Here is a 16,873-nt window from a genome sequence, read left to right on the forward strand (position 1 = left end):
CGCACTGCGAGTAGAGTAATTACATTGCAAATGATCAAAACAGCGACACAGCACAAAGTCTACCAAAATATAGTTTTTCGTGTTTAGCCCATTAAAATGTGGAACCTTATTTGTTTACTAGATAGGATGGCTAACCAGTAATTAAACCAGTGACAGTCCTTAGCTGTGCCTCTGTATGCCTATTTCCTTGAAGAAACCATATGACGGCTCTGTTTAACGCACTGCTTACATTACATATGCATGCAGTATTTTAGATAATATTTCAAGGAGCTTGCGAGTTTGCGAGCTCTGGCTGTGTTCGTCACTGCCTCAGACTAGCAGTGCCAAGTTTCCCCACTCTCCTCCTGACTGTAGGTATCTCATGCAGAGGCCATCTGTCTCTCCTCCCATAATAGTAAGGGTGGAGTCCTCTTAAAACACTTCCCCACCCTTTCACTCCCTCCTTTCCTACATACTCCCAAATGCTTACAGTAAAACAAACAGAACATAGCATAGAAGGAGTCTTGTTTCTTTGTATGCTTTGAGTTCTGAAAAGTGACACACGGAGGTGGACAAACTATGTACGGTAGCAGTTGGAGTGTAGTGTCAGGTAGCTGCGATATGTAGAGCATGTCAGGGAGAAGCCTAGTCCGAGACACGTGTCTGCATGCATAAACACACTGTCATGCATGCCAAGCATGTTAGTGAACCACTCAGACAACCAGTGCGGCAGGAGGATTCTTATCAGCATGACATTCATAGTCTTGTTCCAGTTAACATATGTATTTACACATATTTCTCTCACTGACAGGCTTTTTTAATGGTATTAGTTGTTTAAGAAGAAGAGTTTCACCAGTGAGGTGACAACAAACAGCTGTTGTGTCATCTCAAATGACTGAGTGCAGAATGCAAAACCCACATGGCTCTGACCCTGATTCTCCCCCACAGCAGAGGACTCTGGCAGATGCAATGCAAACACAGGGCAACACATGCACTGCTTAGCACATTATAGCAGGGTGGGATACTTTTCTTTTTAGACCAGATCATGAATCATAGCTGGGAAAAAGATGTAACTGTATCCCTAAATTATCTTAGAGAAATAATCCAAGTTTTTAAATTAGTAAATGACAAATAAAAAAAAATAATAGTTAACTTATTTAGTTTAATAGGTTAAAAGCCTAAATACAGTGGAGAACTGTGCTAGATAAGATTAGTTTCCACAGTATGGCAAGAAATCCAATTATATTCATATTTCAATATTTTGAAAATGTGGGTCAGCAGAGGAAAACAAACGGGAAAGCCCAAGTATTATAGCACAGCATGACCCTTCACAACACAATGCAACATACATTTAGGACTGGGCTGTGTGTGTCTGCGTGTGTGTGCGTGTGCGTGTGTGTGTGCACTGAAATTACAGGGGACGTAAGCCTCCTTTGGCTATATTCCTCACAAGCCAAGATAGCATTACTGTGGCTTACCACTCAAATTCAAGCCAAAGACTCAAAATACCAGCCAGTGAACCGCTTTTATAAGCTTTACTCCATACACATCCGAGACTACGTACAAAGTGGAAATTTATGGCTCCCAAATATAGCTTACTCCGCACAACTTTGTCTATACTACCGAGGCGTACTGTTTGAATGAAATCAACTTTTTACATTTTATCTATAAAACAAGTATTTTCCCAAGGTCTGTTGTAGATTAATCTACAATTCACTTTTGAATTGGTATAGCCTCTTAAAAATGTTAAAGCGCACATAATTCTATCAATGAATCATTTGTGTAATTATGCGCACCAAAAAAAAATAAGGGTAGATTTATTCCCATTCAGGGCTGTAGACATGACCTGTAATTTAGGATTTATTTCAGGTTAGGTTTGCAAGATACTGCATTCATTCCCATTGAGAATTTTTTTTTTTTTGCCACAACCAGTCTATCAACTATGACATGCAGATTATTGTCCATACAGTTTAAACACAGAAATATACTCTTCAGTGTTGATTTGTGTTGTGTGCGTGTTACAATTTGTATTGTATTTTTATTTTTTGCTGTAACCACAACTCAAGCATTTGTTGTCGCATGGTCATCTAGTCTTGACTTGCTATTAGTAATTACAGCATTCAAATATCCATTCATATTCAAAACCAAGTTTACAGTGCGGTGGGCTTCAAGTCAAATGAAGAGCGTTATAAAAACAGGACAAACAACCATAACATTGCTTGTTTTGTTTCATCTCCTTCCAGTGATGTTTTTTTCCCTATCCGACAGTCTGAGTGTCCCGTGGTGAACGTGTGTTGCTTATTAAGAGGGAAAGCAGAGCACTCAGAGTAACCCTCTTTTTTTTTTTTACCCCCATGAAAAACATGTCTGAAAAAGATAATGTCTGTTAATGGACGGGGAGAAACATACTGTTTGACAAATAGATTGGGATTCACAGACAATGTTTGTCCACTGCTACACGCCAGAGAAAACAACTGTAACCTCTGAATCCAAAGAAGTGTCATGAGAAAAGCATTTTTTAAATTTCATTAAAGCTGCAACAATGACGTGTTGCTGTTGCTTATCGGAATCGCATCTCTATCCTCTTCTCTCAGCAGGTGTGAGCAGTAACCAGGTGATTGTTCCTGAGAAAGTGAATGCAGTGCTGGGGAAGAACATCACACTGGGCTGCAGAATAGAGGTGGGCTCCAACCTCACACAGAGCTCCTGGGAACGGCGTCTTCCTTCAGGCACCATTACCTTGGCAGTGTTCAACCCCGAGTTCGGGACCTCCTTCTCTCCGGACTACATCAAACGCATCTCGTTTGTTTCCCCCTCTGTACGAGACGCTACCATTACCATTGAAGGGGCTGGCTTTGCAGATGTCGGGTCCTACACCTGCAAAGTAGTAACATTTCCTCTGGGCAATACACAAGCATCAACCTATGTTAATGTATTAGGTAAAGTATAGCTCTGTCCCCTCATTTTCTTTTCCGTTGTATTGAGTGCTTCTTAATGCTGGTCTTTAATCTCACTTTTCAAAGCAGGACACTGGTGGTTGTGATTAAGCAAAGCTTAGGTGACTACTAAGTGTTTGTCCTGAAGGAACAAACTACTCCCTGAAGCTACCTAGCTTTGTAATTTACTGCCTGGACACAGTCTGTGTACATTTAAATCCCTATAGGAATCTGCTCTGTGTGGAAGCTGCTGTGGTGTGATCCCTCTCATTTCACTCACCCCAGTGTCACGCACTTTTGAAAAACTGCCAAGTCAGGTTTAAATTAATTTCTCCATAAGGTCCTCCACAAGCCCACTTGCATACAAATCAAAAAGTGCCCATATTTATACTTAAATGGAACATAATGACTCTCTCCTCATGTAGCCAGCATGTAAACAGGTTCAAACAGTCTCTGCTTGTTGCAACTAGTTGCATTCAACAACAAGTTAATTGCAGGGTGTGATGCAGAGCAACTCTCATGACATTCACTTGCATTTAACCAAGATGCATGATAAAGTTTAATGTGTAGCAATGCTCTTAACGCTACAATGTGCAGTTGTTTCCCTCGAGGCAGTGGGGATTGGTGTCAGTTCTGCCTTCTTTACCCTTTGTCACAAGGGTAGTTGTCGTGTCTGAAGCCATCACTGAAGAATCAGATAACAAACTTGGCAATCCCCGGTTTAGAAAATGTGTCATGAAAAATACTATACTTTTGTGTATCTGCAAATTTCTGCATTGGTGTTAAGGGCTCCTCTCTGAGGAGCATGAACATTTAACTTTCTCTACGGTCAGCGTACGTTTCAAGCCCTAAATTGGTGGTTGGATTGCACTCAGGCAACGCGGAGAAGTAGATTGCACTGTAGGCAGTAGTTTCTTGTCTCCCTCCAGAGACTGAAGGAGACTCTGATGACTAATGAATGGTACATTAAGTGCTGCTTTGACAGCCAGTGTCTGGGACCTCACAGAGTTCAACTTCACCTCGCTCTTCTTTCTTGGCAGATTCTCAGGCATGTTGTTTATTTTTGGATCACACAAACGCACACATGTACACCCATATAGACAACTACATGCTTAGTAATTAGGGTGTTATTATGGTGTCGTATGTTCTTGGCAATTAGATACATGTCATGTGGGCGTAGATTGTTTATCTTAATGAGTGCACGCCTCCCAATTACAAACCTAAACTCGGCAGATTCAAGTTCCCATAAATGAACATTGGCTTCTTCATCTCTGCCTTGTTTTGGGTTAACTGGTACATTTTTCACGAGTGTTTTTGAAAAAAGCAAAAAGGTTGCTGCATCCCTAAAACTAATTCTGGATAGCATGTCAACATATGAACAATATACTGTTGAACCAGAGTTTATTAACATATTGTTCTAATATACAGAATAGTGGTTGTAGGGTGTGTATTGTATTTTCTTCAGTTTAAACAACTCAACTAAAAATGTTGCTTCATTTTCAGAGAGCACACTTGATTTAACTTGAATTCCTTGTAAATGAACTAAAGCAATTAAAAGATTATTAGACTGAAAGGCTCCAGTCCATGAATAATAGACCGAAGTCACGACACGCATCATAATGATTAACAGTTGCAGTTGACATTGACTTATTTTCAAAAGTTACACTCTAGATGCAAACCTTTTACTCAATCTCGAGGCACTCAACACACTATTTGTTTTGGCTCGATGCATACTCTTTCCTTTTCGTCCTTGTGTCTACAGCATCTCATAGAAAAGGCCCGAGCTTTTAAGGAACAGCTCAGGAGCAAGTGTGCTACAGTACGTGAGCCAAAAGTCCCCACCAGTAAGCAATAGGAAAGAAGCCGAGGAGGGCAATATGACACAGGAAGTGAATGAATTAGAATGACCCTTTGTTTCAAAGTGCTGACGGGTGAATAGGAAATCTAATGAACAGCAAACATCAAAACATGTATGCAACACATAACGTTGGTGAGGCAGATTTTATTAATAAGCATTTTAGCTTAATCCTTCAACTATAAACCGCATTATTTTTTTCTCTTAACTTGTCTGTTAATTCATGTAGCCAATAATGCAAGAGTCATAAAATTAGCCCCACGGAGAGATTACTTACTCAAAATCAGAAGAGGGTTATAGATTTTTGTGGTGAGGTTTTATTTCTCTATTCAAATAATGCCCCCTTTAGTTTCTTTGACAAATGCGTCATAAAGCTATCTTTTGCTTGCTTGTTACTATTTGTCCTATTTCTTATATTTACTTGTTCTGTTCCCTATTAGCTAGATTGATCTTACCTGCTTGCAGTGTGTGGCTTCATTTTCAAAGTTAATAGTGGTTGTTTTAGTTCATTGGCTTGTCTTTCTTTAAGCATCAATGTTTTGCATCCAACATCTCAAAAAAATCTTTACACCAAAGTGACCGCTTTTAAATAAAAAAAAATGGTAATTTATAGATTTTGGATGGATGACCTTTGAACACCTAGTTAAAACCATTCTTTCAAGGGGTTCCCACTCTGGCATCAGTGTTTGTATGCATATGTGGATCTGTGTGTGCGTAGGCGGGAAAGGGCCAATGCAGCCGGTTTGCTGAAGGGAAATCGTTACCCTATCCCCTAAAGCATTTCCACTCATCCCAAGTGTTCCCCTCCCTTCCTGACAGCAACTCCAAATTAACACGTCTCTCTGATTTAGTTATTCTGAAGCTTCGGCCAGCTCGCCTCTTAACATAGAGAAGCTACTGTTTATAGATGGAGGCCTGTAAGGAGAGGCACAGAGAAGAGAGGGAAGAATGTGAGGTGGATGACTGAGATGGACGTCCCGTCCCGCCCCTGCAGTGGGTTCGGGAGATGCCAGGTTATTTTGGGAAAAAAGGGGTGCCGGGAGTTATTTGAAATTGTTGTTTGACCTGCTGCCTCACCTTAGACTCAAGACATCCGTCTTGAGTCTAAGGTGATGGCCTTGTCTTGTGGATTAGGCTGGCGAGTGCCCCCACGTGTCTTTTAAAACTGTCACCATTGCAGTAAGTGGAACAGCTGTTCTTTTAAGAGGGACAGAGATAGAGTAGGCTCTGTACTGGAAGACAAAGAAGAAATCATTAACATAAGTGGGAAATTGTCGTGATGGTACACGGAAGTGTAACCTTGTGTAGCCAGTTTACTTCACTACCCCTCCATTGCACCCCCTCCCCTCTCTCAGCAGACAGCAGACCGTCTTTTGTCCTTTTTCCTCCTCTTGTGTTGCTGAACTTTCCAAAGTGTCAGTCAGTTTTCGATTGTTAAAGCTGGGGTAGGCAGTATATTTTTGGCGCCATTGGGCAAAAATTCCATAGTAACCTTTTAACGTAATGAAATGCAAGTGGTCTGAGAGAGAACCCGACTTCTGCACCGTCTCTTGGCTCTGTTTTCAGGCTTTAGAAAATGTTGTCCGGGGCAAGAGATGTTGGCCAATCGCAGGTAATTTCAGTATAGTGCATTCTTATTGGCTGTTTCGACAAATTAACATGCGCACGCACGTCTCCTCAGACAGTGCTCCACGTGTTCTTTAGGCCAGTGCAGCATAAGAAATGCCGACTACGCAACAGGTAGAGGGCGTTGCGTTATTCTGCTCACGTCCCTCTTGCATGGATCTGTTTTGACTCAAAAAAAGCATTGTTCCGTCTAAACCTGCAGTTATTCTCAGGAAACCGGTATAACGTTACCCCAGCTATAAAGTGCTGAGAAGTGTACAGTAACTGAGCTCCTCATCTCATGTTGGCTGTCAATAGCCTCTGATTTTGGAATATTCAGGGTTATCCCCAATATCATATGCTTACTTCATGCTCGGCTCGAACCTTACAGACCAATAGACTACCCTTCCTGTGAGACACTATATGTTTGGAACACAACAATAAAGACGGCTCAGTCTCCACTGAAATTCCTTCATAAGATTGAGTAGCACGGTTCATACATTTTTAATGCATATATGTGAAATGGAAGAAGTCAATCTGCCCTCTCTGGCATTTAAGTATACTAAGGCCACTTCCCTCTGTCCATATTCTACATGATGGGCATTATTTATTCATATACGTACATACTGAGGAAGATCAATATTCATTCTGTAATCTTTTCTCATTCTGTCATTTCCTCTCCTCCCCCTTCGTCCTCCTCCTCGCTCTCTTTAACACAGTGGAGCCAAAGGTCTATGTGTCCGCCGGCCCCACGGCTCTGCTGGATGGTGGGAACGAGTCACTGGTGGCTACCTGCATAGCAGAGCGGGGCCGTCCCGCTGCTGAGGTTTTCTGGGAGACGGGGCTGTATGGACGAAGTGAGAAGCAAAGTCAGGATGAGCCCAACGGTACCACCTCTGTACTTGTGCACTACATGTGGCAACCGCAGAGCTACGCCCAGGGGAAGAAGCTCACCTGTGTGGTGCGCCACCCGGCCCTGCAAACAGAGTTCCGCATACCATACATGCTAAATGTTCAGTGTAAGTGCTAAAATATTGTGATACCTCCTTAACTCCTGTGTTGTCTTTTCTCACATCCGATTAATTGATTTAATTGATCCTACTACTACTTCGAAGGTCTCTGTGCCATCGGCCTCCATTGTTCAATAACAATGGAGTTGCAACACTTTATTATTTAAAGGGAGTTATTCCTCCCTTTTTAAATGTTTACTTTAATACATTAGGTAAAGTGCAACATTCCCAAATTATTAGTTTCGTCAAGTACAGAGGAAGGTGTCTTTTGTGATAAAATGGAAATAATATAAGAACATCAGTGAGCCACATATCTGTTCCCACATACACTCACTTGCACACTGAATCCATGGCCCCTTGTTCCAGTAATGTTTGCTACGAAAGATGCAATAACCAAAAAATGCAATATCGGCAGCCTCAAGTTCCACTTCAAAATGTTCCGAGACAAATTAATTCAAATTTCAGTCTGAATGGTTTTGTGGCTTCATTCTATCACCATCTTTCACCAACTTGCCTCTGATCATACCTCCTTGTTTTGGGTTAAATACTATGGCTGCTCAATAATTGGGTAAGATTATGCAGTTTATTAAAAATGTTGATATTATCAATGATATACATTGTTCCTGAAATCACATAATCAATATAGCCAGCAAAGTAATGATTATTATAATCATAATATTGTCCACAATACATCATATCGATATCAACCCGTACAGATGGCTTGATTTATGAATAGCCTGATCACTATCTTTCCCTCTTTTACTATAAAGGGGCCATTTAAGAGTCATTTTAATGTTATAATCATTGATGCATACTTCCTTGACGAGCAGTACTTAGGGTTTATCTGAGCTTGGACTTTGAGTGCAGGCTAATGATGGTATTTTATGAAATATTGATCAGGCCTCAGCAGCAACACAAGTAGCAGGGGGCTGCTGGGGGCAGCGGATGGAGACGCAGAACAACAAAGGTTAACACAGGGAGAAAGAAGCTTTCCAGCTCAATAAATCATGTCTAATGCAGAGTCAGGGGATTTTAAGTGCAAAAGAAGCACAATTTCAACGTTGAGCTGCGTTATTAAAAAAAAAAAAAAAAAAAAGGTCAGTTGACACGATGAGCCCAGGCATCTTCCTGCGTGCTGTAATGAGTTCCTCATTCGTCCTCCAGAGAAATCAAAACGAAATATTGGATACCTAAATCAGTATTTGCCATGTTGTATTACAGTGGCATGTGCCGGCCTTCATTTGGGCATGCTCCAGCTTTCCTTTTAGTTTTTTTCTTTGTCATGATGAGGCAGTAGAGTTTATTATTAGCTGCAGTACAGCTACTGCGTGAGTGAGTCTGTCATTTTCTAACTTTCCACCAACCCGGGGTCATTTGTTTGTTCTCCTGGCTCTTGTTCACCAGCAGATCCTGTACCCTGCTTCAGTCCTGCACAGCCTTTGTTTTTGTCATCGCTCTCTACTGTGCTTATAACGCACACTTTGTTCCTTCTGGATCACAATCACTGATTATTGAGCTATTGTTTTATATCCTTAGGAATAACTTTTTAAAAAGCCTGAAAAAAAATATTTTTTCGTCAGCAGAAACAAACTTACTGTTGCACGAGGTATAAGAATAACCAAAAAGATGCTGTTTTAATAAATGATACTTGTGCTAAACATCGTGACCTTTTTGTTTTATCTTGTTTTGCAGTTGCACCAGTAGTATCGATTATAGGAATTGACACAAATTGGTATGTGGGTCAAGAAAATGTAAAGTTCAACTGTGGAGCCAAAGCCAACCCGCCTGCTCGTCAGTTCACATGGACCAGGTCAGTATCTCCAAAGATTGGCTTCCCATGCGAACACTTTGTTAGGATTTTAACTTATCAACAGAAATGCATGCTATACTTACCCTGAAAGTCCCTCTTTTCAAGACGGAATAAGTGAAAGCAGACTGACGCATCTGTCAAAGTTTCTTGCAAATGTGGAAGCCGTTTCTGTCCCAAATTCATTTTAGGCTTTCAGTAATATTTGAGAGCAGTGAGTTGTTAAAATATGCGGTCATGTTCACTCATAAACTTTGGGAAACCTTTTTCAGCAGCTAATGTTGAATTACATGACATGATCTGGACTCTGCAAAAGTCCTTTGTCGTTTTTAGCCTGGACAAGTCGATGGTTCAAATATAATCTCACTCGGTTAACTGAGGTGTGACAAACGGGCAAAAGGAAGATGTTTATTGAGTAACTAACTAATAGCAAATACTACATGACTGATCAGTTGCTGATTGTTCCAGTTGGGTAAAACTAATCTCAGTTTAAAGAAACTTAAATTGGGTAGTGAAGCAAAGAAGATTCTGTCTATAAATTACCTCCAGCATGACTTTTGGAGCTTGTACACTGGAACTGTCAAATGCGCTGCTGCCCCGATCGGGAAGACTCCCTGCTATAAATAAAAGATTCCCAATGGTTCACGCATCAGAGCAATACTTGGCAGCTCTTTGTCAGAATTTTGCTTTACAAACAAGAAAAACTACCTCATTTGAACTGGCAATACCAATAATGCCTAGACAGGTAAACTCGTTATTTTCTGCCCTGACGTTGAAACTTTGTGTTGCTGTAGAACGCTTTTCCCCCTCGACTGATGGAAGTGCAGTCACCTCAAATTATTAGTCATGTGATCTTATGATAGTGAAGATATAGATATGAACAGGCCTTTGAATGGTAGAATCAACACAACCAGCAGTACAGTGACATCACTTCAAGTCATGGATTTTTAATTCTTCTTTGAAACATGCAGTTATAACGATGTATTTCCTCTGAGTCTGATGTACTGCACGCTCTGAGATTCCTTTAATGTTTCATTTCTGCACAGGTTGGATGGATTAATGCCCGAGGGTGTTGAGCAATCAAACAATAGCTTTGCTTTCACTCGCCCGTTGGAGCGCAATGACTCTGGAGTATATCGCTGCGAAGTGATAAACGACATTGGTCTCCGCAGTCAAGATGTAAACCTCTGGGTACAAGGTGCGTTTTGACTTTCACTTTTCCTTTTTCCCCCGGGTGCTCCTGGATGTCTTATTTTTATCATCTGCTTACTTAAATAATTCATCTTTAACACCCGAGGTGAAAATAGCAATCTGTGCCATTTGACATTCAGCGTGCCTCTCTGATGTAAGATTACCCTCTCAGTACGACCAGTCTTCAGTTCAACACTTCTAGCAGAGCTAAGCCTCCGTGTAAATGTCCCCTCACAGATCCACTTTCACACATTCCTGGCAACATGGGAGCACGGAGTGCAGATAAAGAGTATCGGTCCCAAACATTTCCAGCGTTGTGGTTTTGCAACATTATATTTCTCAGATAAGAGAGAGGGTGTTTACCCCTGCTGGTTGAGCAAACTATGCACCCATGTAGCCTTTGTCTTTGCTTTTGTTTAAGGTCAGGTTTCACAGCTGGCCATAATGAATTGTGTTCACAGATTTGGAGTACACAAAAGTATGTGTGTGTGTATGCCATATAATTAGTTGTTCAACAGCAATTTGTATTCTTATAGCTGTTCTCTATGAAATTATTCATTCATAGATTAAGACTACAGAGGAGGGATCTTCCCTTGATCATCAAAAGGGGTTTCCCTGCATTTGGATTAGTTAAAATGTCGATTCACTGACGAATCCTTGTCAGAAAAATCCCATGATAACAAAGTGCTCCCCTGTCTGCTTCCCCTGTCTATACATGGTTTTCCACTCGAGTTCATGATTAGAAAGTCAGGGCGTGAATCCTGAGAACTCTGCATCTCTTTTTGTTTTCATTTCTCTTCGGTTCCTTTTAATCCTTTTCCAAACACAGCAACTGCTGCTTTTGGACACATACTCCGCTAACACACACAATCCTTTTTCGTTTCTCACTGTCAAAAAGAAAGAGCTGGAGAAGTCCCAAAAAAGGCTGTCGAGCTCCATCTGTGTACAGGCCGGGTTTTGGAGTCTTGCTCCAAATGAAAGCACAGCTGACATCCCGTCCAGGACGGACTTGCACTGAGCAATTATCTTGCTCCTCTTGTCAAATATTAAGACTCAGGCATGCGGCCTCTCACTTCCATCCCCTGTGGAGATAGCCAGGTTGAGCTCAGCTATATTCCCTCCCCCTCCGTGGCTGCTTGGTGGGGCTGTTTCACATTTCCAGTTGTCTGCGCAGCCTTGTCTCTCAGATGATCAGCTACATGGTTACCGATGCTCATAACCCTACATGAGTTTAAAATGTCGTGCTGCAGGGCGGGATTGATAGTGACTGACGAAGCAGACGATTGCCGGTTTATCAGTTCGCTGACCTTGATCCGTCTCTGTTGTCCTCTCTCTCCTGCTTTTACTTTAGCCGTGATCCTTCAAGCTCGCAGTGTATAATTGCCTGTAATTAGACTCTTTCTGAGTTACACAAATTGTGGAAATCATTACAGCTCCACAGGGAATCCGGTTTTAGTAGTACCCAAAAACCTCCTGGAGATGCAGACCTCTATTAGTGCGAGTCATATTGCTTTGTAGTCCGGCCTTTGATGTGCCTGTCCGGAGATCGACGAGTGGTATCAGGCTGCTCTTAGTCCCAGAGGTTGGAGGTCAAAATGGACACCATTATCCTGACCTTGAGCTCCACACAGCCCTCTCCTCTCCGACTCTGGCTGCTATCACAAATGCCAGGCCACCGGAGGACAAATAAGATGCAGGAACCTCCCATCGATCACACACCGTTTCATCTTCTCACATGACTTCCCCACAGCGGGGTTTAGAAAGAAAGGGAGAAGGGGAGCCAATCACGCTCACTCAGATGCTCATGAGTGCATGTCCTCTGTCTTCCAATCCCTCTCCGTCTTTCTCTCACGCACACACACAATGACATTTAGCACTCATTTCCTTCTTTTTGCTCTACGGCACAGCTTTCACCAGCTTCTTTAGTCTCAGGGGAGGCATGTCTCCGTTCCAACACTGCGCCGTGTTGATATAAATGAATCTAAAAACCATTCAAGTATACTTTACAGGACATAAAGTGAGGTATCTTTCATCTTTATTTTCATGACTCCTCATTCCATCTGCTGTCCTTCCTCTCCGTTTAAATCTTTTCATCACATGTTCACTGTGCAGATCCTCCCCCGACCACAGCTGCCCCGAGCACAACTGCATCCCTCCTCCACGACACCTCTGGAACGGTCACCGCTGTGGACCAGCAGAGAGCCCTGTTCACCTCCCCGACCCTGGCCTCCTTGCACGACAGCAGCCTGGGTACCATAGTCGGCGGGGCCGTAGGCGGAGTTTTATTCCTGATCCTCTTGCTGATCCTCGGTGGGGCCTGCTTCATGCGACAGCGCAGGACCTTCAGAGGGGACTACTACACCAAACAGTACCTGGGACCCTCCGACATGCAGAAGGAGTCTCAGCTGGACGTGCTGCAGCCGCATGAGCTGCAGGAGGTCTACGGGGACAAGACGAGCAAAGGCAGCCAGGAGCTGAAACCCAAACTGTGTGGAGACATCATTTACCCCGACTACACCCCTGACCACAAGGATAGGGAAGACTGGGCCGACAAGGGGGATACCCACAGGGGCCTCAAGGAGGGAAACTACTACCCAGATCACTACAACACCCAAAACATGCACCCCTGCGGGCCTCCTGTTCACAGCCCCACAGTGAACAACGGCTCCCCCTACCTCCCGGAGGACTGTTTTGACAATGGTACAGAAAGCGACTACGTCTCCCACATGGACGGATCTGTGATTTCACGCAGGGAGTGGTATGTTTGAGAAGCCGAGGGGGAAGAAAAACAGACAAATGAACAGACTGACTGACAGATATAAATATCATTAAAGGCGTCATTTCACTTAAAGGATGAATTCAATTTCTCAGCTCAGTTTCACAACGAGCTCTTTGAACAATACTGCTCTGCCTTGATTGTAACCACTTAACCTTAAGGACATGTTTGTGGATTGTATTACACTTTTGTAGCATTTCAAAGAACTACAAATGATCTGCAACGCCTCGGTGATGATATCTGTGTAGGCTTAAGAGGCTTTGGCATACAGTGAAGTTTCAACTGATGTGAATGAGGTTTTGTATTCTGCTTGTTTGTGTTTGCACCTGTCTTTAACACAGGTCAAAGGTCAGGTTTTCCGCTTCTTGATAGTGAAGTATTTATATCCCTGAGCTCTACTCCCATAAAACCTCACAATTTCTGTGTCATTTTCCAAATGGTCTTTTGATTACTTTCAGCGTTTTCATACTGTTGAAATGTTTATCATGGCTGCAACCAGTATTTAAAGCAAATTATATTGCATGAGTTTTCTAAAAGCAAAATGTATTTTCTAGTTTAAAGGGAAGGTTTGTTATTCACATCATTTTAAAAGGGAGAATCAGTCATTGTTCTGAGGGAAAAGCAAACTGACTGACGCTAGAACACTACAAAGACAAATCCCTGTAACCCTTTGGTTAAGTTCTGTGGCTTTTGCAATCTCACAGTATCTTCTGTAAATTATTCATGCAATGGTCCGCCTGTTACCTGGCAGCGAGAGCGGCCACTCCCTGTGGACGTACTCACAGATATCTTTCTGTTCTTTAAGTTGCGATCTTTAATATTTCAGTCCTGGTTGATTTGGCGACACTCGTGGTTACCGTAGTAACTGCATGTGTGGTTTAATACTGCAGCAAACGCTCTTTGAGCAGCTACTTAACAAGCGGAGCAACAGGTGAATCTTGTAGAAGAGAAAAAGATTATGGTCATCTGATAAAAAAAGAAAAACAGACAATGTCTTGTTTGGAATGCGCTTTTTTTAAATGAATAATCTCGGTCAGCGCTTATTGTGAAAAAACCTTTTTTGTTTCCTGCGGGTGCTTCACAATGAGAGCTTCCCCGTGCTGGATTACACGCATGAGCTGTTTTCTCTGAATCCTTCTTGTTTGGTGTGGGAATGTTGAACCCTGCCACTACCAATACAAACTTTAGCGAGATAATTACTGCAGGTAAAAATGCTGATCATAAATGCTCTTAAAAATGGGGTTGGATGTCATGAAAGTCTTAAGGATTACAACTCTAACCAAATACAATACTGTCATTAGCCTGTTGAAATGTGTGAACTCGGTCACTTTCTTGCAGTGAAAAAGCACAACTCCATTATTCCAGTCGTCGGTGAACATCAAAGGAAGCCTACTCGGCGTTCGCCCTCCCCACTTAGCCATGATAACAGGCTGCATCGCTGTCTTTTCCATTTTCCCTCCCCCGTATCGTCTGATTTCTGTCCGCACACAAACACCAATTGGTCATTACAGTTTTTATTTTAAACGTGGGATCAAAGCAGTGAGTTATAAATACCAGATGTGACCATCACAGCTGTCATCATCTGACGTTATGAGGCTCCATAAACCACCGACAGTTTCACCCCCCCAACACTCCAGGCCCGCGATTCATGACGATATATAAGCAGAATACTTGTTGGGGGGTGCAGAAAGTCAGGCAGTGTAGAAAAAAGAGCACTAATAAACTGATCCTTCAGCTTTATTTAGTAAGTGATTGAAGTGTGATTGCGTAACCTCACAGCCCAGTTGGAAACGTTGTGTGCGGCTGACATCACTACTGATCACAGAACAGGCTATAATGTTGGGGTTTGGCTCCGCAGCAGCCCCTCTGAGGATATACAGCGATCATGGAAACTAGAAATTTAATCCACGAGTGAAGAAATTGGTTGAAGAAGCATCTAGGTTTGAGCTGTACGTAATGCCTCCCAAAGGGATGTTTCTTTTTTCCTACAAACAACAAACCCAGTGACGTTCAGTTGAAACAAAAGAGTTGACCTCATGAATGAGCTCATCTCTCACTGCTTCATTTGACATTCCACTTTTCCACTTTTTGTTTCTTTTTCTTTTTTTTGTTTCCTCAGGTGATCAAAGTGGCTTCACATGAAAGGGAAAACGTCAGTTTTTTGGAAAGATCCCTGTTTGGTCAAGTTTGTTGCAAGATGACAGAAACATATACTTTTAGTACAATCAGGACCCGAGGGGGGGTTCTTTCTTATTGGGGTTTTATAGATTGTGGGCGCTTTTTTTCTTTCTTTTTTTAACCCTTCTCGTGTTCCATGCCAGGGCTTTGGTCGAAAGGATTAGATGTCTGAGAATAAACTAGTTTAATCTCGCTCTCACTCTCGTTGTCGCACACACGCACCAATCCACCACACATCTGCCTCTGCAGCCCACATTCGAAAAGCAGTCCGCCCCTCAAACCTTCAGCTTTTTAATTAACTTTTCTTTTTTCTCTCTCTCTCTCTCTCTCTCTCTCTCTCTCTCTCTCCTCGTATTTGGCAACTAAAGTGCTCACACTCTGTGTCTGCATGCACACCTTTGTTTGTTATATATATATATGTAAGGCAGATTCATAGCTGTCAACCTGCATCTTATTTTGGTAAAGGCGCTCCATGCAAACTGCTGTCTCTGCTCATCTCGAAAGACAGTTTGACAAAAGCAAAGTGAGCGGAAGTCATGAATGTTTTTAAGTTGTTTGTTTTTTATTCTGTTGGATCACTCAACTGGTTGCTGGAAGTTATTTGCTACCTACTACGTTCATTATTTCTCATCACTAATGTTTTAAACCTGTACATAATGCTAATAGGGTAGCGTAGGATTAGCAGTTTGATTTATACTACAGTACAGTTTGTTCTGGACTCCCCTACTGAATAGTTGGTGCCTTAGACGGGCTGAACAATGCACAGAAGCTTTGAAAAACAACAAGCATTAATATAAAGGATATGAATATCGTCAAAGAGGAGGACCGACTGGTCTGTTACGATATCTTCCATCTTGATATTTAAGATTTGCTGTTATCATAATAGACAAAAGGTTGATTGTTATGCCTTATATGCTTTAAAAGGACACATGTAACACGTTAGTTACAGAGTAATAAGTAAAGATTCACTGGGAACTTAGACAAGCCAGATTCAAAGAAAATATTGTTATCCTGTAAATATGCTGGCTATTTTCTTTTTTTTTAATTATTATTGAAAAAAAAAATCATTTTTTGTAAACGGTCTGTACATTTCCCAGAGCATTAGTTATGTGCGTTAGAGACACGCATATCTCATAAAGCTGTAGTGGGTGAGCCTGTTTTCACTTCATTTTATATTTGTTCTCGAGAGTTTCAGACCAATTATTTTGTATGTTGTTTGAATGATTGATGTCTCACAGGAATCAGAGATGAAAGTGTGGTAGATTGTATTATGTGTTTTTGTTTGCAATAAAAAACAAAAATTATTATTGCACTCAAATGTGTCCTGGGATTCTGCTTTCAGGGTTGTTTCCTTTTTCTTTTTTGTAATGAACATTGATGATATTAAGATTGCCCATATCCATTTACAGATATATACAAGGGACTATAAATCTCAAAAGTAATAGCACAGAACCTCTGCAGAAGAAACCTTTTGTTAATAATGGCATTATTTCTCTTGTCCATTTATTATTTAGGTAGTTTGTGGTAATAAGAAAA

The 16,873-nt window shown here is 41.7% G+C and overlaps 1 protein-coding gene across 2 annotated transcripts in view; it reads left to right on the top strand.

The window, feature by feature from the left end:
• nectin3a (nectin cell adhesion molecule 3a) overlaps window positions 1-16,652 on the top strand; it is a 29,468-nt gene extending 12,816 nt beyond the window's left edge. Inside the window, exons 2-6 of one of the 2 annotated variants that reach the window (XM_034548937.1) lie at window positions 2,574-2,918; window positions 7,095-7,394; window positions 9,078-9,195; window positions 10,239-10,390; window positions 12,496-16,652. In XM_034548937.1, coding sequence (XP_034404828.1) covers window positions 2,574-2,918; window positions 7,095-7,394; window positions 9,078-9,195; window positions 10,239-10,390; window positions 12,496-13,151 — 1,571 coding nt within the window. In that variant the 3' untranslated portion in view covers window positions 13,152-16,652. The remainder of the gene's footprint in view (window positions 1-2,573; window positions 2,919-7,094; window positions 7,395-9,077; window positions 9,196-10,238; window positions 10,391-12,495) is intronic. The other variant, XM_034548938.1, reaches the window with a different exon arrangement.
• Window positions 16,653-16,873: the final 221 nt, after the last annotated feature.

This window comes from Cyclopterus lumpus, chromosome 13, assembly GCF_009769545.1.
Source record: "Cyclopterus lumpus isolate fCycLum1 chromosome 13, fCycLum1.pri, whole genome shotgun sequence".
In the NCBI taxonomy this organism is placed as follows: Eukaryota; Metazoa; Chordata; class Actinopteri; order Perciformes; family Cyclopteridae; genus Cyclopterus; species Cyclopterus lumpus.